The sequence below is a fragment of the Furipterus horrens genome, unplaced genomic scaffold, assembly GCF_987537825.1.
Source record: "Furipterus horrens unplaced genomic scaffold, mFurHor1.1.pri manual_scaffold_7, whole genome shotgun sequence".
Lineage (NCBI taxonomy): Eukaryota > Metazoa > Chordata > Mammalia > Chiroptera > Furipteridae > Furipterus > Furipterus horrens.
Window position 1 is genome coordinate 1,161,015 of NW_028327177.1, and position 25,074 is coordinate 1,186,088.

Here is a 25,074-nt window from a genome sequence, read left to right on the forward strand (position 1 = left end):
CTGTCTGTGTGAGGCAGAGCCCTCAGCCGAGATGGGGCTTCAAGATCGTCCTGGGGCCTCTCTGGTAGCCCCTCCCAATCTAGAGCTGGGGAGAGCATGCAGCCCAGCCTGCCACCCAACTGCACACGGGGAGGACCCCGGGGGTGTCTGGGTCAGGTAGTGAGAGCCTTGCACACGAGCACACCTGTGACCCAGAGCCTACTGCTAGGAAACGGTCAGGGAAGCAGGTATAGCTGCCCACACACAGTGGAGATGACCACAGAGAACTGCCACTACCCTGTCACCCAACAGGAGCCCTGGGGTGGAAAGGGACAGGCGTGCCGCTCTGCTGGCCTGTCGGCCAGGCCTGTAGGCTCAGCTCTCCGCCTCACACACAGCTCTGGGAGGCTGGGACAGGAGCCCTTCACAGCAGCTGCCTGCTGGCCCTCACCCGTGGCATTTCGGGGACACCGAACTGCGGCCACCTCTCCAGCTGGAGTCTCCTTCCAGATCACAGTGCCAAAGTTGTCCTCGTCACAGATCTCATGGGGCTCTGCCAAAGGGCCAGAGACAGTGAGCGGGGGGGCAGGGCACAGGAAGGGGTGCTGAGTACTGGCCATAGGGTCAGGGGGCCCAGACCCTGCCAGGACACCCGCCGCCACAAAAGGTCATCCTTCCCCGGCCGGCCAGCTCCAAGCCACCCAGTCATTCGGGCACCCTCCCAGAGCCTGGCTGCGGGGGTGGGGTGACACTCACCGGGACACCGCTGGGAGCTGCATTGCCGGTGCTCCTCCTGTGCGCCCTGGCAGGCGGCTCCCCCGAAGAAGGGCCCGGAGCAGACACGCTCCCGCCGCTGCTTGCCGCCCCCACATGAGACACTGCAGCCACCCCATGGCGCCCAGGCCTGCCACTTCCCGTCCACTGCGGGGCACACCAGGTACGGAGGCACGGGCCCACAGACGAGGAGGGTTCGGGTCCAGGTGGTCAGAGACACAGGGCCACGTGGAAAGTGGGGAAGGCCAGGCAACATGGGGACGGGGACACAGGAGGACCAGACATGGAGAGCCGTGGACACCCAGGCGGGGGTACGAGCAGGAAGCCATGAGAAAAATGACATTGAGACCAGGGGAGGAAAAACCAGAGCTCAGCTTGACGCAGAAAAACAAGTGCCCCACATGCACTGGCCCCCACGACTACCTCACTTCCCACTGCTCCCCATGTCCCCAGGGCCACGTGCCAGGGCCCACAGGGAGCCCCCGCGGGCCGCGCCCCTCTCACCCGGGGCGGCCTTACCTGGGCACTGCTGCAGGAAGCAGTCTCGGGTCTCCACCCAGTGGCCCTGGCACTCAGCGCCCCCGTACGAGGGCCCGTTGCACTCCCGCGTGCGCTGCTGCCGGCCCTGGGAGCAGCTGGCAGAGCACGTGCTCCAGCTCGACCAGTCGTTCCAGTTTCCATCCACTGCCCGGCCCGGAGAAGGAAGGGGCAGGAGCCGTGTGAACACCCGGGGCCCGGGCCCAGGCTGGAACACGGTGCGAACACCCCCCGGGCCCAGGACCCCTACACTGAGCCTGGGTCACAAGTGTGAACACCTCAGGGTCCCTGCCCCTGGGACATGGGCGTGAACCCCCCTGAGGGCCGCCACCCCAATACCAAGGGTACTCAATGAGAATGCCTCAGGGTCTCCAACTCCCCCCATCACAGTCTGAGGTCCCAACCTCTGGGGGTGGGGCTGGGGCTCCCGGGGCCTTCCCGTCCTTCCCAAGTCCCCCCCACCCAGCGCCCTCCCTCTCACCTACCAGGGCACAGAGCGATGTTGCAAAACTTGGTTTGCTTCTCGGGACCCTCGCAGGGGTTACCTCCGAACTGGGGAGGCCGGCAGGTGCGCGTGCGGTCCCGGAAGCCGCGGCCGCAGGTGCTGGAGCACAGGCTCCAGGGTGACCACTCGTCCCACGCGCCGTGCACTGTAGAGGGGCCAGAGGGCGCTGCTGAGCTCTACGACTACTGGTCACTGCTGTCCTTACCCCCTCGCCCCGCCCATCAACCCCTGGACCCTGGTGCCCCGCCCAGCCCCGCCCCTTTCCCCTCAGGCCTCGGATGCCCCGCCCTGCTCCTACGGTCTGCGGTCCCTCCCCCCGCCCCGGTCCTGGCTGCCCCGCCCCTGGTCCTAATACTCCGCCCCGCCCCCTGCTCCATAAGCCCCGCCCCCAGCCCCCCGCCGGCCCGTCCAGATGTTCCGTCCCGCCCCCTGCTCCTCCGCCCCGCCCCGCCCCTGCTCCATAAGCCCCGCCCCCAGCCCCCCCGCCGGCCCGTCCAGATGTTCCGCCCCGCCCCCTGCTCCTCCGCCCCGCCCCCTGCTCCGTAAGGCCCGCCCTCGGATCCCCCGCCCCCTGCTCGCCACGCCTGGCGTCGGGTGCCCCGCCCCCTGCTCCTCTACCCCGATCCTGGCTGCCCGGCCGGCCCACCTGGACACACCGCCGAGTTGTTGCACAGCCGCTGCTCGCGCAGGGGCCCGCTGCACTGCGTGCTGTAGGAGGAGGACACGCAGAAGCGCGTTCGGGTCTGCCAGCCCTCGCCGCACGTGCTGGAGCACACGCTCCACGGGGACCACTCCTCGGCCGCGGGGTCACCTGCGGGCCAGACCTACAGCATCAGAGGCCTGCCGCTGCCTCTGCTCCCGGCCTGCGGTCCGACCCTCAGCAGGAGCCCCCAGCAGGAGGAAGGAAGCCTTTTAGCTCAAGGTGTTTGAAGCAGGGCTGTTCTCAGGACGAGCCGTCCCCCTGCAAGGCTGTGGGCTGGGTTTGTGCTGTCCCGTGTCCCTGGGGTCTGGCCCCGGACGGGCCCTTCGCATTGCACTAGCGTCCCCAAAGCCAGCCGGCCCGGAGAGGACAGCCTGGTGCCTGAGAGGGTAGTCTAATTATGGTGCCTAATAAGTTATTTCTTACAGTGAGCAGCAGTTAATAACTTAAACTAGCTGTACAAAGACCTCGCCCCGTGAAACTAGCCTTCCCCACCTCACGGCGTTTTCGTTCTCACGCGCCCGCCCACCCACCCCTGCAGCTCACCTGTGTGCGTGGACGGGAACCCGAACTGCTGCAGCTCGTCCCCCAGCTCCTCGCGCCGCCGCGCATCCGTGGAGCGCAGCGACTGGCTCCGGGAGCTGGCGCGCCCCGCCGCCGCTGCAGGACAGCCTCAGGTCAGTGTGTCCAGCGTCCCGGGTCCCTCGGTCTCCAGCCAGAGTGGGGCCCGGCTTGGCAGCACCAGGCTGCTTGGCCCCCTGGACGTTTGGGAAACCTGGGACCAGGGCATCTGAGCCTGGGCCGACCCCTGTCTGGTCCATTCCTATGGGACCCCATCTCCCCTGCCCTGTGCCCTTCCCTTTCTTCCCCAGGGCCCTCAGGAGTCACCTGTAGCGCAGCACTTTGAGAGGCTGCTGCCCGCCCCCACTCGGCATCTCACTAGAACCCTTTCTTCCCATGGCTGGGTCCCCCACACGCCCCAGGGCCCCCCAGGCTTCTGAGGTGAGCTCCTCTTCCCAGGCAAGTTCACCAAGGGAAGACCAACCCGAAGAACGGCATTCTCATTATAACTTGACTAAACGTTATGAAAGCAGCTAAAATATACACGAGGTCATTAGTGAGCTTACCAGAGACATATGTTCTGGGGATGGGATGGGGCTGGGGCAGGCGGGTCTGGCCCGGGAAGCACCCCCAAATTCTCAATCCACAGGAGAGAAGATAGCCGCACCCAGTCGCATCTACTTCCCACTCCTGAGCCCTTACCTCTACTGGTCCCACCTGCTCTTGGCCAAGCTCCACCCCTATGGCTCCGCCCTCGCACCGGGCCCCGCCCCTCACAGCCCAGGCCCCGCCCCTTCCCGGCCCGGCCTTGGCCCAAGGCCCTCCTTTCTCCCCGCCTCCACCCTCCACCAGCGGGGGCCCACCTTCCTCACCTGATTCTGGCAGCCCAGGATTCCTGCCGCCATGGAGCCTGACCCCGGGCACCCACCCTTCTCCCCACTCCACCCGCGCCCCTCTCGCCCGGCCTGGCCCCATCTCGGGTTCTCGCCTGCCCCAAACCCTTCCCCCACCGGCGCCCCGCTCCGCGCACTCACGGCCGCAGGCTTTGCGGTTGCACAGGCGGCCTTCCTCCAGGACCCCCTCGCAGCCGCCGCCCTCGGCGCCGCGCGACGGCAGGCAGGTGCGCGTCCGCGTCTGCAGGCCTCCGCCGCAGTCCCGCGTGCACTCGCCCCACAGGGACCACAGCTTCCAGCCGCCTGGTGGGAGCCAGAGGGCAGGGGTCACGTCTCCCAGAGAGTGACTTCGGGGGTCTGCCAGGCAGGGATGCGGGCACAGAGACCAACGCGCAGAGACGCGCATGCGCGAGGCTCCAGTGTGGGAGCCACAGCACCGCAGCCCGGCGTAGGGTCACCTGGGCGGTCAGTGCGGGCCTGGACAAGGACAAGTCACCGCGGTGTGAGGGGCTCAGAATCTGTCCCCAGGGTGAGGGCCTGAGGAGGCGGAGCCCCAGACTGGTCTGAAGCATGAGTGATTGAATGACTGAGTGACGCCCCAGCCCATCCCCGCGGCTGCATTTTCAGGCCCTGGGGATGGGGTGAGGGCGGATGGGGCCCTCATTCCTGGGCACAGATCCCCAGCCCTGCTGGCACCCCCTCCCGTGGTCCTCAGTCCAGTTCTTCTAAGCCTCAGTTTCCTAATTGTCCCCCTCTCACAGCCGTGACCTGTGTGCTTTCTCCCCTACCCCACACAGGATACCACAGGTGACAAGTGACCAGGGCCTCACAGCTGGTGGCCCAGCAGGGCCTCACACCCAGGGCACAGCTGGGCTGAGCCAACCCCAGACCTGGCAAAACTGGCCACCCGGAGCCTGGGGACAACGGCCTCCACCCGGGCCTCGCGGCCCCTCCAGCTACCCCTCCTCTGACCACAGCCGCCCCCTGGATCTTCCTCCATCCTGGCCCTGTCCCCTCTTGGTGGCCCTAGTTTCAGGGCCCTAAGCAGGACAGCCTCGAAGTACTGGGGAACCATCAAGGGAGGAGGAGCAGGGAGGCTGCTCCCATTTTGGAGCCTGGGGGCTGCCCTGGTGGGCCGAGGAAGGGGTTGCTTGCTCAGCCTTCTGTCCCAAGGCCATGCTTCAGGCACTCCTGTTTGCCCTCGCGGACGCCAGGGCCCCTGCACTGCCGGCAAAGCCGGCCAGGGCAGCCTCGCTCAGGGGGAGCAGCCCCAGCAGCACCCACGGGGGACCAGGTGCAGGCCTGGCGGGCACCTTGCACCAGCACCCTGATGCTGCCCCCATGTGTGAGCGGCCAGGACACAGCGGGGCCACAGCTCCACGGGGGCTGGAGCCGGGGAGCCGGGCTGGCCACAGGCAGGTCACCGAGGGCCCATCAGGAGGGTCCTGGATGCTCTTATGAGCCCTGGCTTGTGTGTGGGGCCCCCACGGTGCCAGCGCCCCTCCTCGTCGCTCTTGCGTCTGTCCTGGGAGCCGACCAGCAGGGGGCGCACGGGGCAAGGGACCGGGAGGCAGGGAACCTCCTGGGTGGGGGCGGCAGGGCCTCACGCTCCACGCTGGGTACACAATTGGGAAGGGGAGCCTTCCACCCCCCAAGCCTACTGCGGAACCTTGTCTCCTGCCCCTCACAGAGCCCACCCCCCACCCACCTCGCCCTGGGCCTGGAGAGGCAGCGCTGTCTGCCAGAGCACAGAGCACCCATGCCTCCTGCCCTCAGGGCCCAGCCAGGCAGGACACAGCAAGAGGATGGGCAGGTGGGCGGGCTGACACACCCGGTGACCAGGCAGGACCTCCATGGCTGCACCTCGGATGGTGGGCACAGGCGCTGCTCTGTCCCTGCACACACACAGTCGAAGACAGCTCCCAGGTATGCTCTGAGGCCCAGGGAGGGGCTTGCCAGGGCCACAGAGTGGAGGCAGGGCTTAGCTTGCATGGGCTCTGGCCCGGGGGGCTCAGGGGCCTGGTTTGGAGGCCTTCCTGTGTGGCTACAGGGTGGCCTCTCTGCCCCTGGTGGTCAGATGAGAAGGCCGAGGCAGCCCAGGTGAGGGGGTGCCTGTGCCCCCCAGCTAGGACCAGGCTGAGTGGGATTGCACCAGGCCGTTCACCAGCCGGGCCCCACACCCTCCAACGATCATTTTGCTCCCTCTGTGGCCAGCTCTCCCCAGGGGGCATCCTGGGCAGGGTCTCTCCACTCCAGCTCCCAGCACCTTAGCACACCAGAACCTTAAGTCCCTTCCCCACCAGGAGGCAGCATTTCACCGCGTTTACAGCAGAGGAGACTGGGACGCCCGGAGGGTCTGCCCCGGAGCTGGCACTGCGGGTGCCATCAGAACTGCACCCGGGAGCCTGTCACATCAGCACCCCTTTGTCTCGCATCCCAGACGTTGGGGAAGTGCCTCGGAATGCAGGGTGCTGGACAGCTTCACATGCCCGCACATGGGTCACTCAGCCCAGAACCATGGCCGTGTGTCAGACACAGAGGCACATGCCGGCGGGAGGCCCTGTCACCTGCTGAGCCAACAGGAGAGGAGCAGGGACTGGAGTCCAGTCGGGTCCATATGCTCCCCCGGGCCCCCAGACTCACTAGGGCTGCCTGCTACGTCCAACCACAGGCCCCAGTCCGGCGCTCCAGGCCTCAGCAGTGGCATCTGCCGGGGTCATCCCATCCTGTGACACCAGGCCAAGGAACAGAGAAGGTCGGAGTCCAGGGAGACAGGCCTGGCAGTGGGGTCAAGTGGGGCCCCTCCTGCCGGTCGCCCCTTCCTGCTTCAGCCCAGCCCCCACGCGGAAGCCTGAGTGACGTGGAAACCAGCAGTGGGTGGGAGAGAGAGGGTGTCCAAGCCGGGCTAATCAGAGGATGCCACTCGGTTCCCATGGCAACTGCTGCAGAGCTCAGTCGTTCAGGATAGACTCAGGTTAGGCCTCGGCTGCCAAAACACCCACTATTTCAGGGCTGGTTACCTTGGTGACCCAGGTGGCAAGGATGTGGTGGGAGGAGGGGAAGGGAGCAGGGGGTGGCCATGGGCTCAGAGGACAGACCTACCCTCCCCCTGGCCTATCCCTGACCCTGGTCGCAGGCTGAGTCCCGACCCTTGATCTTCATCATAAACTGTCTTCTGACCCCAGGCATAGGCATCCTGGTCCCCCAGCACATACTGAGCCCTGATCCCTGTCACTGCCACCCCCCGACCTTGGCCACAGTCCTGCCACTGAGGGACATTCGGGAAGTGGGAGCTATTTTTGCTGGTGTTTTTATTTTTAATGTGTATCCCCACGCATAGCTGACGGTTGATAAACGTGTGTCCACGGCATGGGGGATCACCCGCAACGCTGGGCAGAGGCGCTCCAGCCGCCCGTTGCTGGGTGGCCAAGGTGCTCCCGGGCTGGGTGAGCTTCCAGGGGCAGCAGAGGAGAGGGCAAGGCAGGGAGGTGGGCCGCCTCCCCGGCCCAGAAAGAGGCAGCCATTCTTCCCCAGCTCAATGCCCCTCTGTCTGGGAGCCTCATTTCCATCCCATTGCAGGATGAATAGAGCCAATTAATGGCCTCTGGGTAGCCTGGCTCCCCAGGAGAGCAGGCGCATGAGAGGGGGCTCCCGGCCTCTTCCCACCCTGGCGCCCCAGCTTCGAGGCTGTGACCACCTCATCCCTGTGCCCCAAGCTGGCTGGGATGGGGGCACTGGGGAAGGCCCTCTCCCCGCTGGGCCTTCCCAGTGTGTGTGGGGGGGAGTCCCCTCTGGAGGAGCCGAGCCGTGCGCTTCCCTTCTTCTCCAGCAGAGGGCTCCCCAGTCCAGCAAGTCTCCCAGCGCTTGCCCACTCACCCCCGCCGGCCAGGCTCCCAGGCACCCCCCGCCTCGTCCAGCTCCCAAGGGAACCTGCCCTGTCCTCCACCAAGCTAGGGCCTGTCCGGGGCACCAGGCTCCTGCTCTGAGCCCCCTGCAGGGATGTGCCAATGGGACATCAGGGGACAGGACAGCTCACCCTGTTCCCAGTCCACAGCCTCTGCCCCCTTCGGACATCCTCCCAGCCCATTCTCCATGGGGCCTCCGGCCCCCACTCTCAGGGCCCCAGTGGCCAGCAGCCTGCTCAGCTGCAGCAGGTGCCACGGGACCTCAGGACGGGGCCAAGAGAGCCAGGGCCACCTCTAGGGAAGCAGGACAAGGACAGCTCCTCCAACAGAGGCGGATTAAGGTTGGTTGAGGCCCCGGGTGCAGAAAGAAATATTGGGCCCCTTAAAAAAGAGAGAGAGAGACAGAGAAAATAGAAATACATGTTAGCCATATTTTATGCAGCGTAGTCATGAAACCAAACTTGGTGCCATTAGAAAAAAAGTGTAAAATTGGGCTTTTGCGGGGCCCTTCAGAAGTTGGGGCCCAGGGCGCGCGCCCAGTGTGCCCACCATTAAGTCCGCCTCTGTCCTCCAAGCACCTGCGTTAGATGTGCCATCTTTCTCAGCCTCTCCCGGACCCCATGGGCAGGCCTGTCCTGCCCCCACTTCACAGGGGAGACTGAGGCTTGCAGGGCCGACCAGCATGGCCCCGTCCGCAGGGCGGCTCACTCAGTTTGCTCCTCCTCCTCAAGGGGCTGCCCCTCATCCTAAGAATGGTCCCTACATGTCCTACTATCACTCTGCCCTTGGGCCCTGCACTCTGGGCAAGTCCCGTCCCTTCCTGGGCCTCGGCTGTGTGGCCGACACCCCTTATCACACCTTTCTGGGATGTGGGACCCAAACAGGGCCACTGGCAGCAGGTGGCACAGGGTCTCTGACTCACGTGACAACTTCTTGGGTGAGGGCATACGTGTGTGTCGTGACCAAGCCCTCCCCACCCCCCGCCATCTAGACTGGGCTTTCTCTCCAGTGGAAATGAAACCTTGTTTTCCAGGGTTTCCTAAATCTGTCCTTGTGAGGGAGCGGCAACCCTGGCAGGGAGGACCTCGGGCTTTCCCACGCCCCCTCACGGCCTCCCTGTGCCTCCCAGCCGGCTCAGGGACACAGCCTGCCACAGGCACCCCCTACTCTAGGCCTAGCCTGCCTCCGCTCCTGCAGGCCCCAGAGAGGAGGGGGCTCCGAATGCTTCTTCCTGAGGAAGTTGTGGGGGCTTTTAGGGTTGGGATGTGTCCAAAGCCCTGCAGGGGTGTGTGTGTCACGCAGGGGCCACCCCACCAAGTGGTGAAGGCCTGGAGGCTGGGGTGGTCTTGGGAGGGTCTTCGTCCCTCAGCCTGGCATCAGAGTCACAGCCCTCCAGACCCGATGTCACTCAGCCCCGCCCCCACCCGTGCAGGCCCACGGGGGCGGGGCAAAGGCAGGGACACACAGAGACACGTCCCCAGCCCTCAGGATGCTGCTTTTTCATTCTCTTACTTGTCGCTTCTGCAATAAAATTCTTTAATTAAAACATGAATATTTAAAATGACCCTTGAGAGAAATGGCCCCATCTCGCCGGAGGCAGAAGACAGCAGAGAGACTGGAGGTGGGCGGGGGGGGGGGGGCAGAGCGACGAGACATGCGGGACACATGGCGAGACCCTCGTGGGGGTGTGCCTGGCGGGGGCAGGAGCGGCGGAGCAGTTGCTATGGCCTGAGGAGCACTGGCTGAGCCAGACATGTGATGTGGCCATGTGGCATTTGGACAGGCGGGCAGGGGGCAGGGCTGAAAATGGGCCACGGGCTGGCCTGGGCCGCTGCTCACGCCCCAGCTCAGCTGCACAAGGCCTTCTGGGAGCGGAGGTGAAGGACGCGCCTGTCCCGGCCTCCCCGGCCGTGAGAGAGCGAAGCTCCCTGGGCGCAGGGCTCAGCTGTGTGTCTCCTGAACGGTGGCTGGACCTCTCTGGTCCATGTGCCAACCCACCCCCCCACGCACATGAGCACCCACACCTGCACGAGCGCGACCTGACCCTCCCAGCGGAGGCCAGCACGGGGGGGGGGGGGGGGGAGCCCTGAGCGTCCAGGAGCTGGCGGACCCTTCCTGCCGCCTCAGTGCCTCTGTGCCCCTGCACTCCACACTGCCTGCGGTGGGCCAGGTGCTGCGGCACACCCGGGTGGTGTCAGCGAGTGCGCCCGCCCCTGCCCTGCGGCGCCCAGCGGGGACCACGAGAAAGGAAGGGGTGCCAGCTGGAGACCGGGGCTGGGGCTGCTGCCTATTCCAACGACTGAGCAAGGACTCAGGGGCGGGAGCCCTCTGGGCATCTGGGGAGGGAACAGCCTAGGCAAAGTCCCCATGGCGGAGGGGCACCCTGGCGGGGAGCCAGTCTCAGGGTTGCCAGGAGGAGGAAACCAGTGGATCTGTGGGTGCTTCCGGCACAAAGCAAACACCCCAAACCTGGCTGCTGTCATAACGGCTCAGAGTGTGCCCATCCCCATTTCCAAGACAAGGGGCCTGATTGGGTGAAGAAGCTGATGGGACTGGCTAGGGGTGGCGGGGGTGGGGGGAGGGGACTCAGCATGTGCGTGGCCAGGCTGGGGCTGCAGCCTAACCTGGGCCTGTCCTGGAGCTCCAGTCTCCAGCGCATCCTGCTCGCGGGACATTCCCGCCCAGTGACCCACGGGCACCTCACACGCAAGTGCCCCTCTGACCTCTGGATCTTCCCCTCCCCACCCTGGTCGCCGTTCGACGTCCGGGAGTGGTCTGGCCACCTCGTTCCTCTGACCCTCATCCTTTGCCATCAGCTCCACACGCCCACACCCCCGCCAGACCCTCTTCCCCCATCCTGGGCTCCTGTGTCCTGGCCGGCCGGCATCAGGCCCTCGTGGACGCCTGCCGCTGGCCCCTGCCCTCGTGGGCGCCTGTCTGGCCCCTGCCCTCGTGGACGCCTGTCTGGCCCCTGCCCTCGTGGACGCCTGCCGCTGGCCCCTGCCCTCGTGGGCGCCTGTCTGGCCCCCACCGCCCTCTGGGCTGGGACACCACTGTGCACTCACAGCCGGAGCGGTGGGCAGGGTCAGTGCCTGTCACTCTCCTGTTTAAATCCCCCCACTCACCCCTCTGCTCCCCACTGCACTTGACCCCCGCCTCGGAGTGCACAGTGGGTGCTCACTGAGAAGTTGGGTGCTGGCTCCCGCCAGCACAGAAGCTCCTGCTCCGGGTTGTCACGCCGGGATCGCACCAGCCCTGTGCCTTTGACCTTCTCCCCCAGACAACCCCGCGCAGCGCGGCCCTGAGCAGCCTGGGTGTCTCCCAGCTCGGCCGCCGCCCCTGAGCTCATGGAGACCAGCTTTTTCCTCCAGGTGGGGCCCTGGGGCCATCACCTCCCATGTGACAAGAGCCCTCCTGCAAAGCAGTCGGCATTTGGCAGATGGAGAAGCCAAAGTTCGGGGCTGGGGCCTGCTGGGGAGTGACCGGGCATGGTGACCACGTGGCCCTCCTGCCCAACCAGCCCCCCGCGTCCCTGCCCCGCAGCAGCTGTCCAGGCTGGGCTCCCTGCACCTCCACTCTGGCCCGAGCTCAGCCCTCCCAGCCTCCTACCTCGCTGCTGGGGGGGGGGGGGGCATGAAACAAGTGATCTTGGCGGGGCATTTTCTGCTGGTTTCCTGGACGCCCACACAGCGGCCCCTCCCAGAGGCTCTGCCCGCTTGGCCCCTCCGCTTCCCGCTCCTCTCCAGCTGCATTCAGAGCTCACGGAGCCGTCCGATCTGGGGTCTAGGGCCCAGGGGCCATGAGCAGAGCTAGTTCCAGGATAATGGGGTTCTTTTGTACCCCATAGGCTTATTTTATGCCTTTAAAGGTGTTATTCTGAGAAGCAGCCCATCGACCTCACTGGCTCAGGAGGGCTTAAGGGCCCTGGACAGAGTCACCCACCCAGCACGGACATGCAGTGCAGCCTGGGTCCTGGACGCCCGGCACCCTTGTTCAGCTGCCTTCCTGGCCCCTCAAACTCAACAGTCTGAGACTCTCTGTCTCCTGCTGCCCTCCGCAGCCCAGCCACTGCCCAGCACTCCCCCATCCTCCCAGGCAAGGGAGGTGCACCTCCTGCGTCTCAGCCTGCCCAGCCCCACCCAGCGTCCCAGACTCTCCTCACCACGGAGGCCTCACCGCACCCTGCTCCTCACTGCAGGGCTGACAGCACAGGCCCTGCCTTTGCCCTGCCCGCGGAGCTCTCCTGCAGCCTTGACCTTGGCCCCTGGTCCAAGAGACCCCTGACCTCCAGCATCCGCGACCTTTCCCCCGTGCTCTACCCAAGATGCTGTGACAGCGCCTTCCTCACTGAGCCCCCCGGGCGGCTCCACAAGGGTGGGAGGGCCGTGGGTGTCACCGCCGTGTCCCTGGTGCCACACCACCTCCATCCCCAAATCTCATCTCCAGACCACACCTCCAAATTGCTCACGGCTCACTCATCTCGACGCAGCCCCGCGTCCCAGGAGGCCCCTCAGACCCAGGCCCCCAGTCGCAGCTTTTGAAAAAGGAAGGGCCCTCCCGCTAGAAACTTAAAACTCCCTGGGCTGGGACCATCAGGCCGAGGCCCCTCCCCACACTCACTCACTGACCTCTCGGGCACCGCCCGTGCGCCAGGCCTGTGGCCCTGAGGGCCGTGACAGGCACCCGGCCACCTGCCCAACTCCAGCACCGGCTTCCCTAGGGGTGTGCCACAACAGCCCCGCAGAAAAGACCCTCTCCCACCCGTCCCCTGCCCAGAGAGTCACCCCGGTCCTCTCCTGGCTGGTCACTCACCTGGGGCGCCATCCCTGCCCCGGTCCTGGGTCAGGCTGGTGAGGCAGTTCTCAGGGCCACCTGCCACTCCGTCCCTCAGGCAGACGTCGCCACGGGGGACCAGGGGGCCAGAGGCAGGGTCACCCATGTCCCCGTCCAGGCAGGCACAGGGGGTCTGCATGATGCCGCAGGGGTGCGAGCTGCGGCTGCCGGCCAGACAGGCGTCCAGCCAGCGGCACAGCATCTGGCAGGCGGCGCGGCTGGGGTTGCGGTTGCCCACGACCAGGTACTCCACGGAGAAGTCGTCGTCCGGGGGCCCGGGGTCGCGGTCCCGCGGCCGCTGCTGGCGCTGCATCTGCAGGAACTGCTTGCTGGCCTGCAGGAAGGCCAGGGGCGCGGAGGGGTCACAGAGCCGCAGCACCTCGTCGAAGCTCTCCACGCCCAGGTAGGTGCGCGTGGACTCCAGGAAGGAGTCGAACTGGTAGGTGCGGACGCGGCCCGGGCCGCCGCACGGGGTGGGCGCCTTGGCCACCTTCATGTAGAGCGTGTAGCGCCGCGGGTCCGGGTTGCGCAGGGTCCAGGAGCAGCGAGAGGCGTTGGCCGGGAACACTGAGGCCGCTGAGAAGTACCCGAAGAACTTGCCCTGCACCAGCGTGGCGCATGGCTCCGCCGCCGGCCCCGCGTCAGCCCCGGTGGCCGCCTGCGCCTGGTGCTCCAGCAGCAGCGGCAGCAGCAGGAGCAGCGGGCGGAGGATGCAGCAGCGGGGACCCGGGGCGGCGGCCTGGCCCCTCATCCTAGCTCGCGGGGCCGCCGGGGTTCCGCGGGCTGGGCAGGCAGGCGCGGGCCAGGCCTGGACATGCCAGGGTCTGGCAGCAAGCGGACCGGGCTGGGGGCCGGAGGCCCGGGGGAAGCAGCTCCCAGTGAAGGCAGGAGGAGAGGCCTTCAGAGGACCCAGAGGGGTGCAGTGGATCCTAACGCGCAGGGCCCTGAGGCCTGCTCACCCACAGCAGCAGCTGGAAGAGAAAGGAGCGGGGGGATGGTATGAGACCCAGGGGAGGCTGGGGCTGAGGTCACGGCCGGGCCAGTGCCCACTTGGGCTCTAGGCAGCTGACGCAGGCCTGGCAATGCTCCCAGGCACCTGCTCTATTCGCCTGTCCATCTGCCACCCACCAGCGCGTCTACCTGCAGGGGCAGGGGCCCCATCCCAGGGACAGGAGGCCTCCTCCTGCACCCAGGCCTGAGCAGGGCGTGGTGGGCAGTGTCTGGCCAGGGCCAAGAGCCACAGGGGCCCTGGCTATGCCCATCTGGCCAGCAGCCCGGCGTGGCTCCGAGGGCTCTGGGCCTGCTGCCTGCCTGCTCACCCCGTCACTTCCACAGAGGCCATGCGTCCGCCTGTGGGGACCTGGCCCTCTCTCCTGGCAGTCCCCCTCCTCTCTCCTTCCTCTCGGACCTCCCCTCCCCTCCCCTGCAAACGCAACAGGAAGGGACTGGGGCACAGGGAGGAGAACGGCCTTCCCAGCGCCCCCAGACTCCCGCCCAGGGGGAGGGTGCAGAAGCCCCTCCCGCAGTCGCCTCCTCACAGCAGGAGGGACCAGTTCTTTGAGAGTTGGGGGAGCTGTCAGACCCCAGCCCCTGAGCTGTGACTGACTCCACCGCGTCCTCTCATCACTGCAGCCGCTCAGGCCCCGCCCCTGCCCTCTGCGCTGGAGACCCCCTGGCCCAGAGGCTCTGCAGTTCCAGGTGGGGAGGGTGGAGGGCACGGAGCCACCCAGAGCCACCTGCGTCCAGCTGACCTGCACGGAACCTCTGCCTTGGCCGTCCTTTCTGAGGCTGGCACTGTTACCCACCCGCCACCCCCATTTCATGATGAGGCACTGAGGCTCAGAGGGCTGACTTTCCAAGGTCAAGGGGAGGAGCAGGGGAACCCACACTTGAACCCCGACTGGCCCCAACCATATGCCGCTGGCATCAGCGCTGCCCCTGCCAGTCTCTCCCGTGGCCAGAGAGGCCCCTCCGGGTGCCTGGTCACCCGGACACGGGGAGCCATCTGCAGCCTGGGAAGCCAGCCCTGCCCATCCCAACCCGCCTCCATGGGCCCCGGTAAGGCCTCCAAGCCTCAGTTGCCGCACTGTCCCCACAGTCCCTGGCTGGGCCGTTGGTCCATGTGGCAGTTGAGCAGGCGGGCGAGGGAGGAGCAGCAGCAGCCAGCCCCCCAGAGCCCGCCTGGCCTCCTGGTGCCGGCGCCTCCGCTCTACTGAGCGTGCACACGCCGGCAGCCTGCGCACGGGGCTCGCTGCTTCCTGCTGCCCGGGCCCAGCTGGCCAGCGACACAAGGTCAGCCACTGCTCTGCAGTCCCCTCCGGGCGTCCTTCCCATGTGGGCCTTGGAGACAGAGTAGGGAGCTGGCACAGGCCTGGACTCCGGCTGCCCCCTCATAGCTGTGCGGCCTCGGGCAAGAACCTCGTCTACCCGCCTCTGTTTCCCCATCTGTCAAATGAGGGTGAGACCTCACTCTCAGCTGGGGTGTAAGCACTGGGCCTGGCGTTTAACCCAGCAGGGCGGAGGCGGGCCGGGTCTCCAGGTCGCCAGGGGCAGCTCTTCAGTGGCAGCGGTCGGGGGACTTGCAACCCCCTCATCCTGGAGCACCAGGGCAGCGCTGGGAAGACCCGGCACTTGGCTCCCACCCCTGGGACACCGCTTGTCCCTTCCACCCCTAGGGGTCAGCGTTTGACATTGTCCCAGCAGAATGACCTTGCCCTGGCTGCCCACCACAGTATGGGGTGGGCAAGGCTTTGGCCAGGGTCCCCCAGCCCATCCCAGACCCGGGAGGGCCCGCCTGAGCCACTCCCATGCGGCGCCCTCCCCTCGTCCCGACTGGGACCTCCCACGCCACCGCCTGGAGCCCCAGCTCCAGGAAAGACTCTGCCTAATGCCCCTGAGGACCCAGGGACGCAGCCCAGCCCCAGGGAGGCAGCGGTGGAAACTGGCCGCACTGGACGCCCTCCCAGTCTCAGGCTTGCTCCATGCCTCAGTGCTGGTCAGGGGCCCAAGGCCCTCCCAGGGTCCTGTGCTGTGGCACGTGGCGGCAGCAAGGGTCGAGAGCAGGACAGCACCCCCATCAGAACTGCCCCTTGAAAGGCCATCCTGGTAGCTGGGGGGCCAGTGAGGGAGGCGTGGCTGGGCAGGGCTGGGGTGGTGGCAGGAGGGGGGCAGGAGGAGGGTGCTCGGGAGACCGAAGAGAGGCCAGGTAGCCAGCTGGGCTGTTGGGACAGCCATGGAGGGGGTGTCTCTGGCCTGGACACAGAGAGGGTGGGAGGTGCCAGAGGGAGGGGGTGGGGGGCAGGTCGGGCAGAGGCTGGAGCCCTTTCTGGCAGCTGCACCCCCAGGACCCGGCCTCTGGAGTGAGCCTTCCACAGACTCCTGGGGCCCGCAGGCAGCCTCAGGGTGCTCACATGTGGGGTTCTCATGCAGGGTCCCACGGGGGCACCACAGGGGCCACCAGGGCGGGGAGGAGAGCGGCAATGCTGAGGCCACTTGCTGGCTCCCTCCAGGACATCTCTGCCACCAGAGCCTGGCCCGGCTGCGAGTCTGGGCACCACCGCCTCGCCTGGCCTCTTCTGTGTCTGTGTGGGCACGTGTGCTCATGCGTGTAGCATGCTTGTCCAAGGGCACTGGGCAGGAGGAGGGTTGAGCTCAGTGTGGGCTGGGCTGGGCTGTGGGGGACAGAGGGACCAGGGCTGGGAGAGGAGGCCCCGTCAGAGGCAGGCCGTTCAGGGCGACCCCGTGGCCGGGCTGGAGCCTCCCAGGCTGTGGCAGGTCAGGCAGCTTAGTCACACCCCTCCCTTCAGCCACTCCCAGCACCCACTGGGGTCAGAACCGTGGGAGCCTGCTGCGAAGGGGAGGGGCTGGGAGAGGCTGGTGGGGTCACCTTCATCGGCCACTGCCCTCCTGGGCTCCCAAGAACAGCGACCAATTAGCCCTCAAGCTCTCTGGGGACCCTGCCCCTCCACCACCTTCCTTCTCAGGGTCCAACTGCTCTCCTGGCCAGAAGTGCCTCCTGGTGCCCAGCCCCCACCCCTGTGGCCGGCTCTGCCAGGTCCTTGTCACAGGTCACTCAGAGCCTGCGAGGTGGCCTGGTGGACGGTGGGAGCACCGAGCACCAGGGACAGACAGGATGACAGTCAGCCCCGGGGCCTCAGTTTCCCCGCCACCAAGGGCAGGACCCGGACACGGCCCCTGGCGCTCAGGCCTCCTCTCATCCATCCAGTCCGACCGTCCCCCCCAGGCCCGGCCTGCGCATCCCCTCCCCGCCCACCCCAGGCCGCCAATGGCGTCCCCAGACAGCCGCCACAAAAGCAGCTCTGTTGTCCTGCCGGCCCTCTGAACAGAGCCCGCCTCTGTGTCCTGGGAAGAGGCTGCGCTGGGGGAAGGGTGGGGGGGCCACTGAGGACAGCTCAGGGGCGGGGGCTGGGAGAGCAAGCAGGAGAGGCCACCCGGGGGCACACAAGCGCCCCAGCCCACAGCAGCCCTTCCCCCAGGGCCCCGCGCAAGGCGCCCACAGGCCCCACAGACTCCTCCGGCCATGGCAGGTCAGGCAGCGTGGTCACCTGCGAGGCAGAGGCGGGCCCAGGACGCCCTGTCTGAATGGTCTCCGGAGCTTGGGGCCCCCAGGAGGGGTCGGCAGGCCTCCATCCTGAGCACACAGACAGACGGATGCCCCACCCCATGGCCACTACCTGCTCCACCCCGCCGCCCCACCAAACCTGCTGACCTGTGGGGTGCCCTGGGCTGGCCCCAAGACAAAGACACAGGCACCAGTGAGGCACCTCCCAGAGCTGGGAGGGGCGCCGGGGCGGGGCTGGGCTGCCATCAGGGCCAGCCCCCAGGAAGCCCACCTTGCCCGCCACCCCGCCAGGTCTCTGTCATGGGAGCCCTCCTTCACCCACCTGCCTGCCTGGGCACAGGGGCCGCTGGGGGACCTAGCAGAAGTGCCCCAGGGGAGGCGTGTCACTCGGTGCTGGCTCTGCTAGGTCCTCCCCATACAGACCCTCACCTGCTCCGCCACCCAAAGACGCCCTGGAGGATGTCACCTCCATGTGACAAGAAAGCAAAGACCCCAGGTAACCTCAGAGCAAGAGGCATCCCACCCTCCTGCCTGGCCCTGAGGTCAATGGTCAGCTCTCTGATGAGACCCCCGGGCCCAGGACCCTGTCACCCCAAACCAGGCCCTGAACACATCCCACATCCTGAGCCTTTGTTTATGCCGCGTCCCCATCTAGGCCTGCCCCTGCCCGCCCCCAGCAGGTATCCTTCAGGACTGGGCGAGGTGGCTGCCTGAGAAAGGCTGACCTGAGGCTGCAGAGCATCCTGAGAGTGAGCGTGCCCCCGTGCTCCCATCGCACCCCGAAGCATGCACAAGCACACGTATACACAGCACAGATGTGCATGTACATGCCCACACAGCAAGACATGCACACACATGTTCACACAAGCAGAGATGTGCACACACATGCTAGCATGCACATACAGGCTGCACGAATATGCGTACACACACAGATGTGCTCCCCTGGAGAGCCACGCCCAGGCGAGGACAGTGGAGGTCTGTCCCATGGACTGGGGCCTCCCCACGGGGTGGTTGGGAGACTCTCATGAGGAGGGGAGGCTCCTGGAGTTCTGGCTAACACATGTCATTGTTCTCTCCTCTCGCTGTCCCCCTGCTCAGCCCTGTGCCCCGAGACAGAGGCTCTGCTGCCATGCCTGTCCAGCTGCTGGCCTGTGAGCAACGCACCCCTCCACACTCCATGCTGTGCCAGGACCTGAGGTCCCCAGCAGGAGGGGCTCATCCAAGGTCACCTGCCCAAGGTCACAGCATCAAGATTGGAAGAGGCAGGTAGCGTGGGCGGGCTGCACGGCTGGGGCCTGGGCTGCCTTGGGGTCCTGGCAGTGGGCACAGCATGTTCTCATCCCGGTGCGTGCAGGGGTGAGGCGAGACATGCGCTGACACAGACCGGACGTGTGTCCTGGCTCCCAATGTCCCCGCCTGCGCCAACATGGCTGCAGCAGGACTGACCCATCCCAGAAGGAGGTGGGGCAGGCGTGCTCAGAGCAGCCGGGCTCCCCAGCTGGAGGCTGCATCCAGGGGAGCAGGCCCTACTCTGGGTCCCCCGGAGGCCCACGGGGTGCTCGCTGCCCTCTGTCTGGGACAGTGGAGGCGAGGGGGCCCACAGAGTGTGGAGCTGAGGCTCAGGGTCACTACCTGCCGCATCTGTCAGCTCTGGGGTGGAGTAGACAGGATAAGTGGCCACGACTTGGAGCCGGACTGGGGGACCCTGGCTGGGACGGGCCAGCACGGAGGACGGCGTGTGTGCGCATGTGCAGTGCACGCACGGGTGGCAGCGCCCCAGGGCGTGTGCGGGTGTGAACTCGCCAGCGCTGTGCTGCGGGCGGAGGAGGGCAGGGCTGCGGTGGGGCCGGGACACCCGGGGCTGGGTGCTCGCTCCCTCTCTGCTCCTTTGCACTCGGGTTCCACACATTCTTCTGAGGACGGAATGTCCCCCAGCCAAACCGAGTCCTCGCCAAGACCTGTCCCCACAGCCCCAACCCGTGCCGCTCAGAGCTCACAGTTCAAGGATACCGGGCGCAGGGACCGCTGGTCAGAGTCACCTTGCCAGGCAGTAAGGTGGCTTCTGTCTGACTCCCTGCGGCCCTGGGTCCTGGGGAGTGTTGGGGGTGCAGGGCCAGGGGCTTTGTGCTCCTCCAACCCCACTTGGGTTTGCAGCAGTGACAGGCCACGGACCCTCAGCTCACTTTTAGGCTCAACAACACCCCCTAAACTGGCCTCCGAGTCTCCAGGGCTCAAGCCTGATTGGCCACCTGCCCTGGGGACCTCAGAATCCCACAGTCAGCCAGCAGGCCCAGCGGGCCACAGGGACCCTGACTGCACCCCCCTGAGCAGGTCCTTGAAGACACCCACTGACCCACATGAAGGTGAAGATGACACAGATGCCAAAGGGGTGGGGGAGGGTCCGGGGGGCCGTGGGGGTGGGGGTAATGGTGGGGGGTGGGGTGAGGGCGGGTGAGCCAGGTGCCCACGGTCACTCAGAACACTTCCATTTGTCAGAACTGCTTCTAGGACAGATGCACAGGATTGTGTCTGTGAAGACACAGAACATTCTGGAAGGACAAGGGGACCATGAAGAAGGTTCCACAGGATGCGAGGACCCGGGATCTGGGGTGGAAGAGGATTTACTTTGCACTCTTGCCCTGTGCTACCCCTGCTGCTCTGTGTTACCTCCATTCTGGTCCTGCCTCACCTCGAGGTAGGAGGCAGGGTAAGCTGCCACGCCCCAGGGTGTCCGGGGGAAGGGGGCCCTGCCTGTCCCCGCACTGTGCGGGGACGGACACGGGCAGGGTGGGAGGAGGGTCTCTCACGTGCCCTGACAGCCTGGGCATCCCCAGGTGTGGACATCCGCAGGGGCCCAGATTCCAGGCCATGGGGCCTCCATGCCGTGGGGTACGTGTGCTGTGCTGTGCGTCTGCTCATGGGCCACACAGAGGGTGTGGTGGCCAGGATGGTGGCCATCCTGTTGGGATGAACAGGCCTGCAGGGGGAGGGGGCAGCCCCCGGTGCATTCTGCCTCCCCTGACCTGCTGTCCCCAAGCACTATTGCATGGGCATGTCCATCGGGCCAAGTGACCTCCCTGTTTAAGACCCTCTGGTGGCCCTGGCCCTCCAGGACATAACTGGAGGCCTACAGAGCTCTGAGGTCTGGTCCTGACAGTCACCCTCCTCTCAGACTCCTGCCTGGTCCTCATACCTCCATGCTCCTCGGCCACAGGCCCTTTGCACGGCTACTGCTCCATGGAGACCCTTTGACCCTTCACTACCACTCACCCACACCTCTGTGGAGGAGTCCTGGGGAGCCCCATCTCTGGGCTCCTGCAGACGGCTGTCCTCCACCCCTGGAGCCTCTCACGGAGCTCCTCAGGGCCTCTGTTGTCTGATATTCCCATCAGCCTTGGTGGGGAGACCATTCCCTCAGTCTTCCGCGTGGTGCACTTCTGAGAGTGTGTACACACGGCACCCACACGTTTAGTGTGTGTGTGCATGAGATCTGTGCACATGGGGCCAGGGGCCCTCCGTGTTTACCCAGAAAACAGGCTCTGCCCCACTGCGCAGCTGCAGCGCTGAGGCTGGGCCTGGGGTCCAGAGGGCAGTGGGAGAGCTGGTTTGCAGCACCGAGGGATTAACAGAACCCTCCAGGCTGGTGGTGGCAGCTTTACTCCCAGGGCTTCCAGGCACAGCACCTGCCCACCGGGGACACGGGGGTGGGGCACACCAGGCCTGCCCCGCGCCGCGCGCAGACATGTGGCAGTTTCATGCCTGCACACATGCCGGCGGGACAAGCACGTGCATGAAAGGCACGCATGCACACATGCACCCATGTACACAAACGCACTCGCTCACGCCTGTGCTCAGGGCAAGGGCCAAGCGAGTTTGGGGAGAGACGAGGGCCTAGAGCTCGGGCTGAGTCGCGAGCGAACGGCCCTCGCGGACTAGCGAAGCGGCCGGCGAGCTGCCCAGGGGCTGCCCAGGATGGGGCTGGCGCCACGGGCCGCGGAGGAGGCGGAAGGGGCGGGCAGGGCTGTGGGTGGGCGCGCGCGCCCTCTCCCGGCCATTCGAAGCAGCGCGCCGCGCGCCGCCGTCCGCCACCGCAGCCCCGCGCCCGGAGCTCTGGCCCAAGCTAGAGGCGTCCCCAGGGGGCGGGCTCCGGGCCCCAGGACCCGCTCGGGGAGGCGGGGCCGGGCCAGCTGGCCCGCTAGGGCGCGGGAGCGCCACGAGAGGGTGCCGCGCCCAGGCCGCTCGCCCGGCCCTGGCGGGGCCGCCTCTTGCCGGACCCCGCGGCCGTGTCCGCAGGCGCCGATCAGCCTCGGGACCAGGCCTGCCCGGACGCCGCAGACCCAGCACACTGCGGGCCCAGCACGGTGGATCCCGGGACGGGACCTGGGCCGGAAGGGCTCCGAGACCATAACCCGCGCCCCCATTTCACAGACGCGACCGCCGAGGCCCGCGAGGCGCCGGAGCCTGTGGACAAGGGGAGGGGCTGGAAGGGCTGGGCAACTAGTTGGCGTCCCAACCCCGGCACGGGGTCCAGGGAGTGCGGCATGACACCCAGGGCGAAGAATCGCCTTTTCCGCCCCCGCGCGGGAGTGCGAAGGGCACAAACACCTTTCTCCAGGATCGGAGGCGGCAAACTCCCCTATCGAGCCCCCAGCGCAGCGCCCGCTCGCGTAGCCTCGCGCCGCTTTGGCGCATTCCCGCCGCCCGAGAGGCTCGACCCCAGCAGTCCGGGCTCCAGGGCTCCAGGGCTCCAGGGCCGGCACCCGTCCCCCAAATCCAGGCGCAACAAGTCTGAAAGCAGCGTGGAGGAGCTGCGGGCTGGCGGGGACGGAGGACGCCGGAACCCGCGCAGAGCGCTCCGGAATCCCCGGACGCGCGCAACGTCCGCCTCCGGGGACCCGGAGCGGGCGCGGGCGCGGGCGGCAGGCGCTGGGGGCTTACTCGCGGACCGATCACACCGGCTCCTAAAGCTCCGACTCCACGCGGGCAGGGACGCGCCCAGTAGCCCCCGCCCCCTCTCTCGACTGCTTGACCTTGCTCGGGTACTCAAAGCCGGACCCGGCGGCACCCGGGCGTCCCGGCGCTGAGTTTCGCTGCCGCCTGCGGTCGAGAGGGAGCGGCTCCCTCCCTCCACCTTCCTCGCTGCCTCCTCGGCTGCGGGGATCACAGAAGAATGTGGAGGCTTCAGGGTTCTAGAAGACATAGCAGTGGCCACCTCCCCAGACCCCACACACCGCGGAGATGTTCGAAGGGACCCCAGCCTCGCATCGGCCCCCCACGCCTCCCGCCCGCACCGCCGCTGCCTGTCCCCCTCAGAGGCTTCGGCACCGAGGGGGCGAGTGTTTGTGTCTGTGGGGGAGGGCGCCAAGGGTCTCCTTGGGTCCCCAGGCTGGGGTGGGAGCGCGGACCTCTCAGCACCATGCCCAGAGGCTCCTCGTGGGTGCGGCTGAGCGCCCCCTGCCCACCTACACGCCTTCATGCCTTTCCACTCGTCCGGAGTTGCTGCTAAGGAACCCTCGTCCCAGACCCGGGGGAACGGGACGTGATGGAGAGAGCGCGGCAGGAAAGGGCGCTGGAGCAGGGGGGAGCTTGGGCTTGTCCGCTCCCAGCCCGCGGCCCTGCGCTCCAGGAAACTTGGAAGCCCAAACTAAAAGTGGCAAGAGCTAGGTGCCCAACGCCCAGGGTCTGGGTGCCAGGCTAGGCGCTCTCCCTGGTCCGCCTGGGAACTGACCCCGCAGGAGCTGCCGAGGCCCAGCAGAGGGACCGGGCTCGGAGCCGCAGCCTCCGACACGCGATTTTCAGCTACGCCGCCCCCTCCCGAGGCAGGCCCCAGACGCGCTCTGCCTTGCCCACGGGGCCGCAGGGACCAGGGCGAAAGGGCACCTGGCCAGGCCAGAGTCCCACGCTTCCCCCGGAGGCGGCGGGGGCCATGCCCATTCCTCCAGGCGGCTCCGAGAGGCTCCAAGCGAGCGCCGTGGCGGCAGAGGGCCGGCGGCCTCTGCCCGCTGAGGATGGGGACCAAGCAGCGCCTGGCCTCGCTTCTTCGCGCGGAGAGGGCACAGGGCCGACCCAAAGTTCGAAGCGGCTTATCCGCGCGGCCTGTCCGACCGAGTGGAAACGAAGGCGACAAGGGAACAACCAGGGCGTTTGGGGTTGGGGGCCCTATTTAGGGGCAAGAGAACCTCCGGGGAGTCTCTGCCGCCAATGCCGGGTCTATGGATGAGGGCTTCCTGCGCACGCCCCCGGGCTCCCTGAGTGAGGCAAGGACGTGTCTGGCCCCAAAGCGTCCGTAGGGGGCTCCGGGTGGGGTTATTACGGAAAAGGGGGCACACTGGGGTGTCCCTCCCCATTCTACTTGCCTCTATGTGTGGCTGTGGGGGGTCACATCTGGGGCTCTGAAAGACCCCATACTGCTAGCTTCTGTGTTGGGGAGACAACGGGAGCGCCTTCCCCAGCCCGCCCCGGGTCCGTGCGTGTGACGGCAGGGGCACCTCCCCCAGCCCCGCTCAGCAGCCCGGCCAGGCTCCGTGCGTGTGGCCTGGGGGGAGGCAGGCAGCGCGAAGGGCCTCTCCCACGTCCAGAGTCGCCCCCTCCTCAGCCAGCCCGTTGCGGGCGCTCGGAGATCTGCCAGATTCCGTCGCTGCCGCTGGAGGAGGCAGGGGGCTGGGGCCTGCGGGGCGGGGGGTCCCAACTCCTGAGCTCCGAACGCAGACCTCAGAGCTTTGAAGCCCCAAACGGCGAAGTTAGGAAGTCCGGGCGCCCGCCCCTCCCCCGGCCCCCGCCCGCGCTGCGCCCCCTCTCGCCGCGCCCCCAGCCCCCGGCCCCAGCCTTCCTTACCTTGCCCAGCCGCGGCGTCCCCGCGACGAAGACTTGATCCGGCGAGTTGCAAATCCCCAGGAGCGCCCCTTGTCGCCGGCGGCCGAGCCGGGCGCCCGACCGGAGGGGGTGCTCCTCCTGCCGCCGCCACCCCCGGCCAGCTCCAGGCCTAGCCGGACGCCCCGGGAGCGCCCCCGTCCGCGCACGCAGGCCCCCTCCCCTCCCCCAGCCTGCCGGAGCCCCTCGGACGCCGGGGAGGTCGGATGCCCGGGCTGCGGGCGATGCGGGGCGCGCGGGCCCGGGCCCGGTCAGGACGCCGCGCGGCCGCCTGTGCTCCCGGCTCGCCGGTGCTGCGCTCGCTCCGCCGGGGCCGCCGCCAACGCCGCGCCCGCCGCCGCCTGCGCCCGCTGCTCCCTCTCCGGCCGCCGCCGCCGCCGCGCCGCTCCTCTCGCCTTTTTCCCCTTCCTGAGGTGGGGGGCGGAGGGGGGGCGAGCCGAGCCGAGCCGGGGGCGGGGCGGCGCGGGCTGGAGGAGGAGGAAGCCGAAGACCGGGAGAAGGAGGAGGAGGAGAGAGCGAGCTGCTTCCCCCACCGGGCTGCCGGCGCTCCCCAATCTCTCGCTCTCTGAAACTGGATCCCGAATCGGGAGCCAGAGACCGCATTACGGATTACATCAGGCTTTATAGAGCTTCCAGATCACACGTTAGAGGGGAGCGCGAGCGGGGGGCGGGGTGTGGGGGAGGGGAGCGAGATAACGGGGGGGGGGGCAGATAAAATGCACACACGCGCGCACGCTGAGGAAAGCCCGGCTCCTGCCCCAGGCAGCAGGAGAGCCGGGAGTTGGGGCTCTGCTCTCCGCCTCTCCGGGGAGCCAGGAGAGGCTGCCTGCTGGCCGGGTGACGGACGGGGGGACTGACGGAGGCATGGGTGGGCGGGCGGGTGGATGGACAGACGCAGATGGGTGGAGGGAATCACAGCGGGTTGCACATAAGCA

The 25,074-nt window shown here is 67.3% G+C and overlaps 1 protein-coding gene across 1 annotated transcript in view; it reads right to left on the reverse strand.

Annotated features, from left to right (window-relative positions):
• The window catches only part of ADGRB1 (adhesion G protein-coupled receptor B1), a 67,750-nt gene extending 43,522 nt beyond the window's left edge, over positions 1-24,228 (reverse strand). The window contains exons 1-9 of the mRNA XM_090283309.1: positions 24,104-24,228; positions 12,667-13,658; positions 4,091-4,252; positions 3,042-3,155; positions 2,442-2,606; positions 1,776-1,940; positions 1,273-1,437; positions 736-900; positions 431-532 (exon numbers count right to left, since the gene is read on the reverse strand). Of these exons, the coding sequence (XP_090139435.1) occupies positions 431-532; positions 736-900; positions 1,273-1,437; positions 1,776-1,940; positions 2,442-2,606; positions 3,042-3,155; positions 4,091-4,252; positions 12,667-13,438 (1,810 nt within the window). The 5' untranslated portion in view covers positions 13,439-13,658; positions 24,104-24,228. The remainder of the gene's footprint in view (positions 1-430; positions 533-735; positions 901-1,272; positions 1,438-1,775; positions 1,941-2,441; positions 2,607-3,041; positions 3,156-4,090; positions 4,253-12,666; positions 13,659-24,103) is intronic.
• Positions 24,229-25,074: the final 846 nt, after the last annotated feature.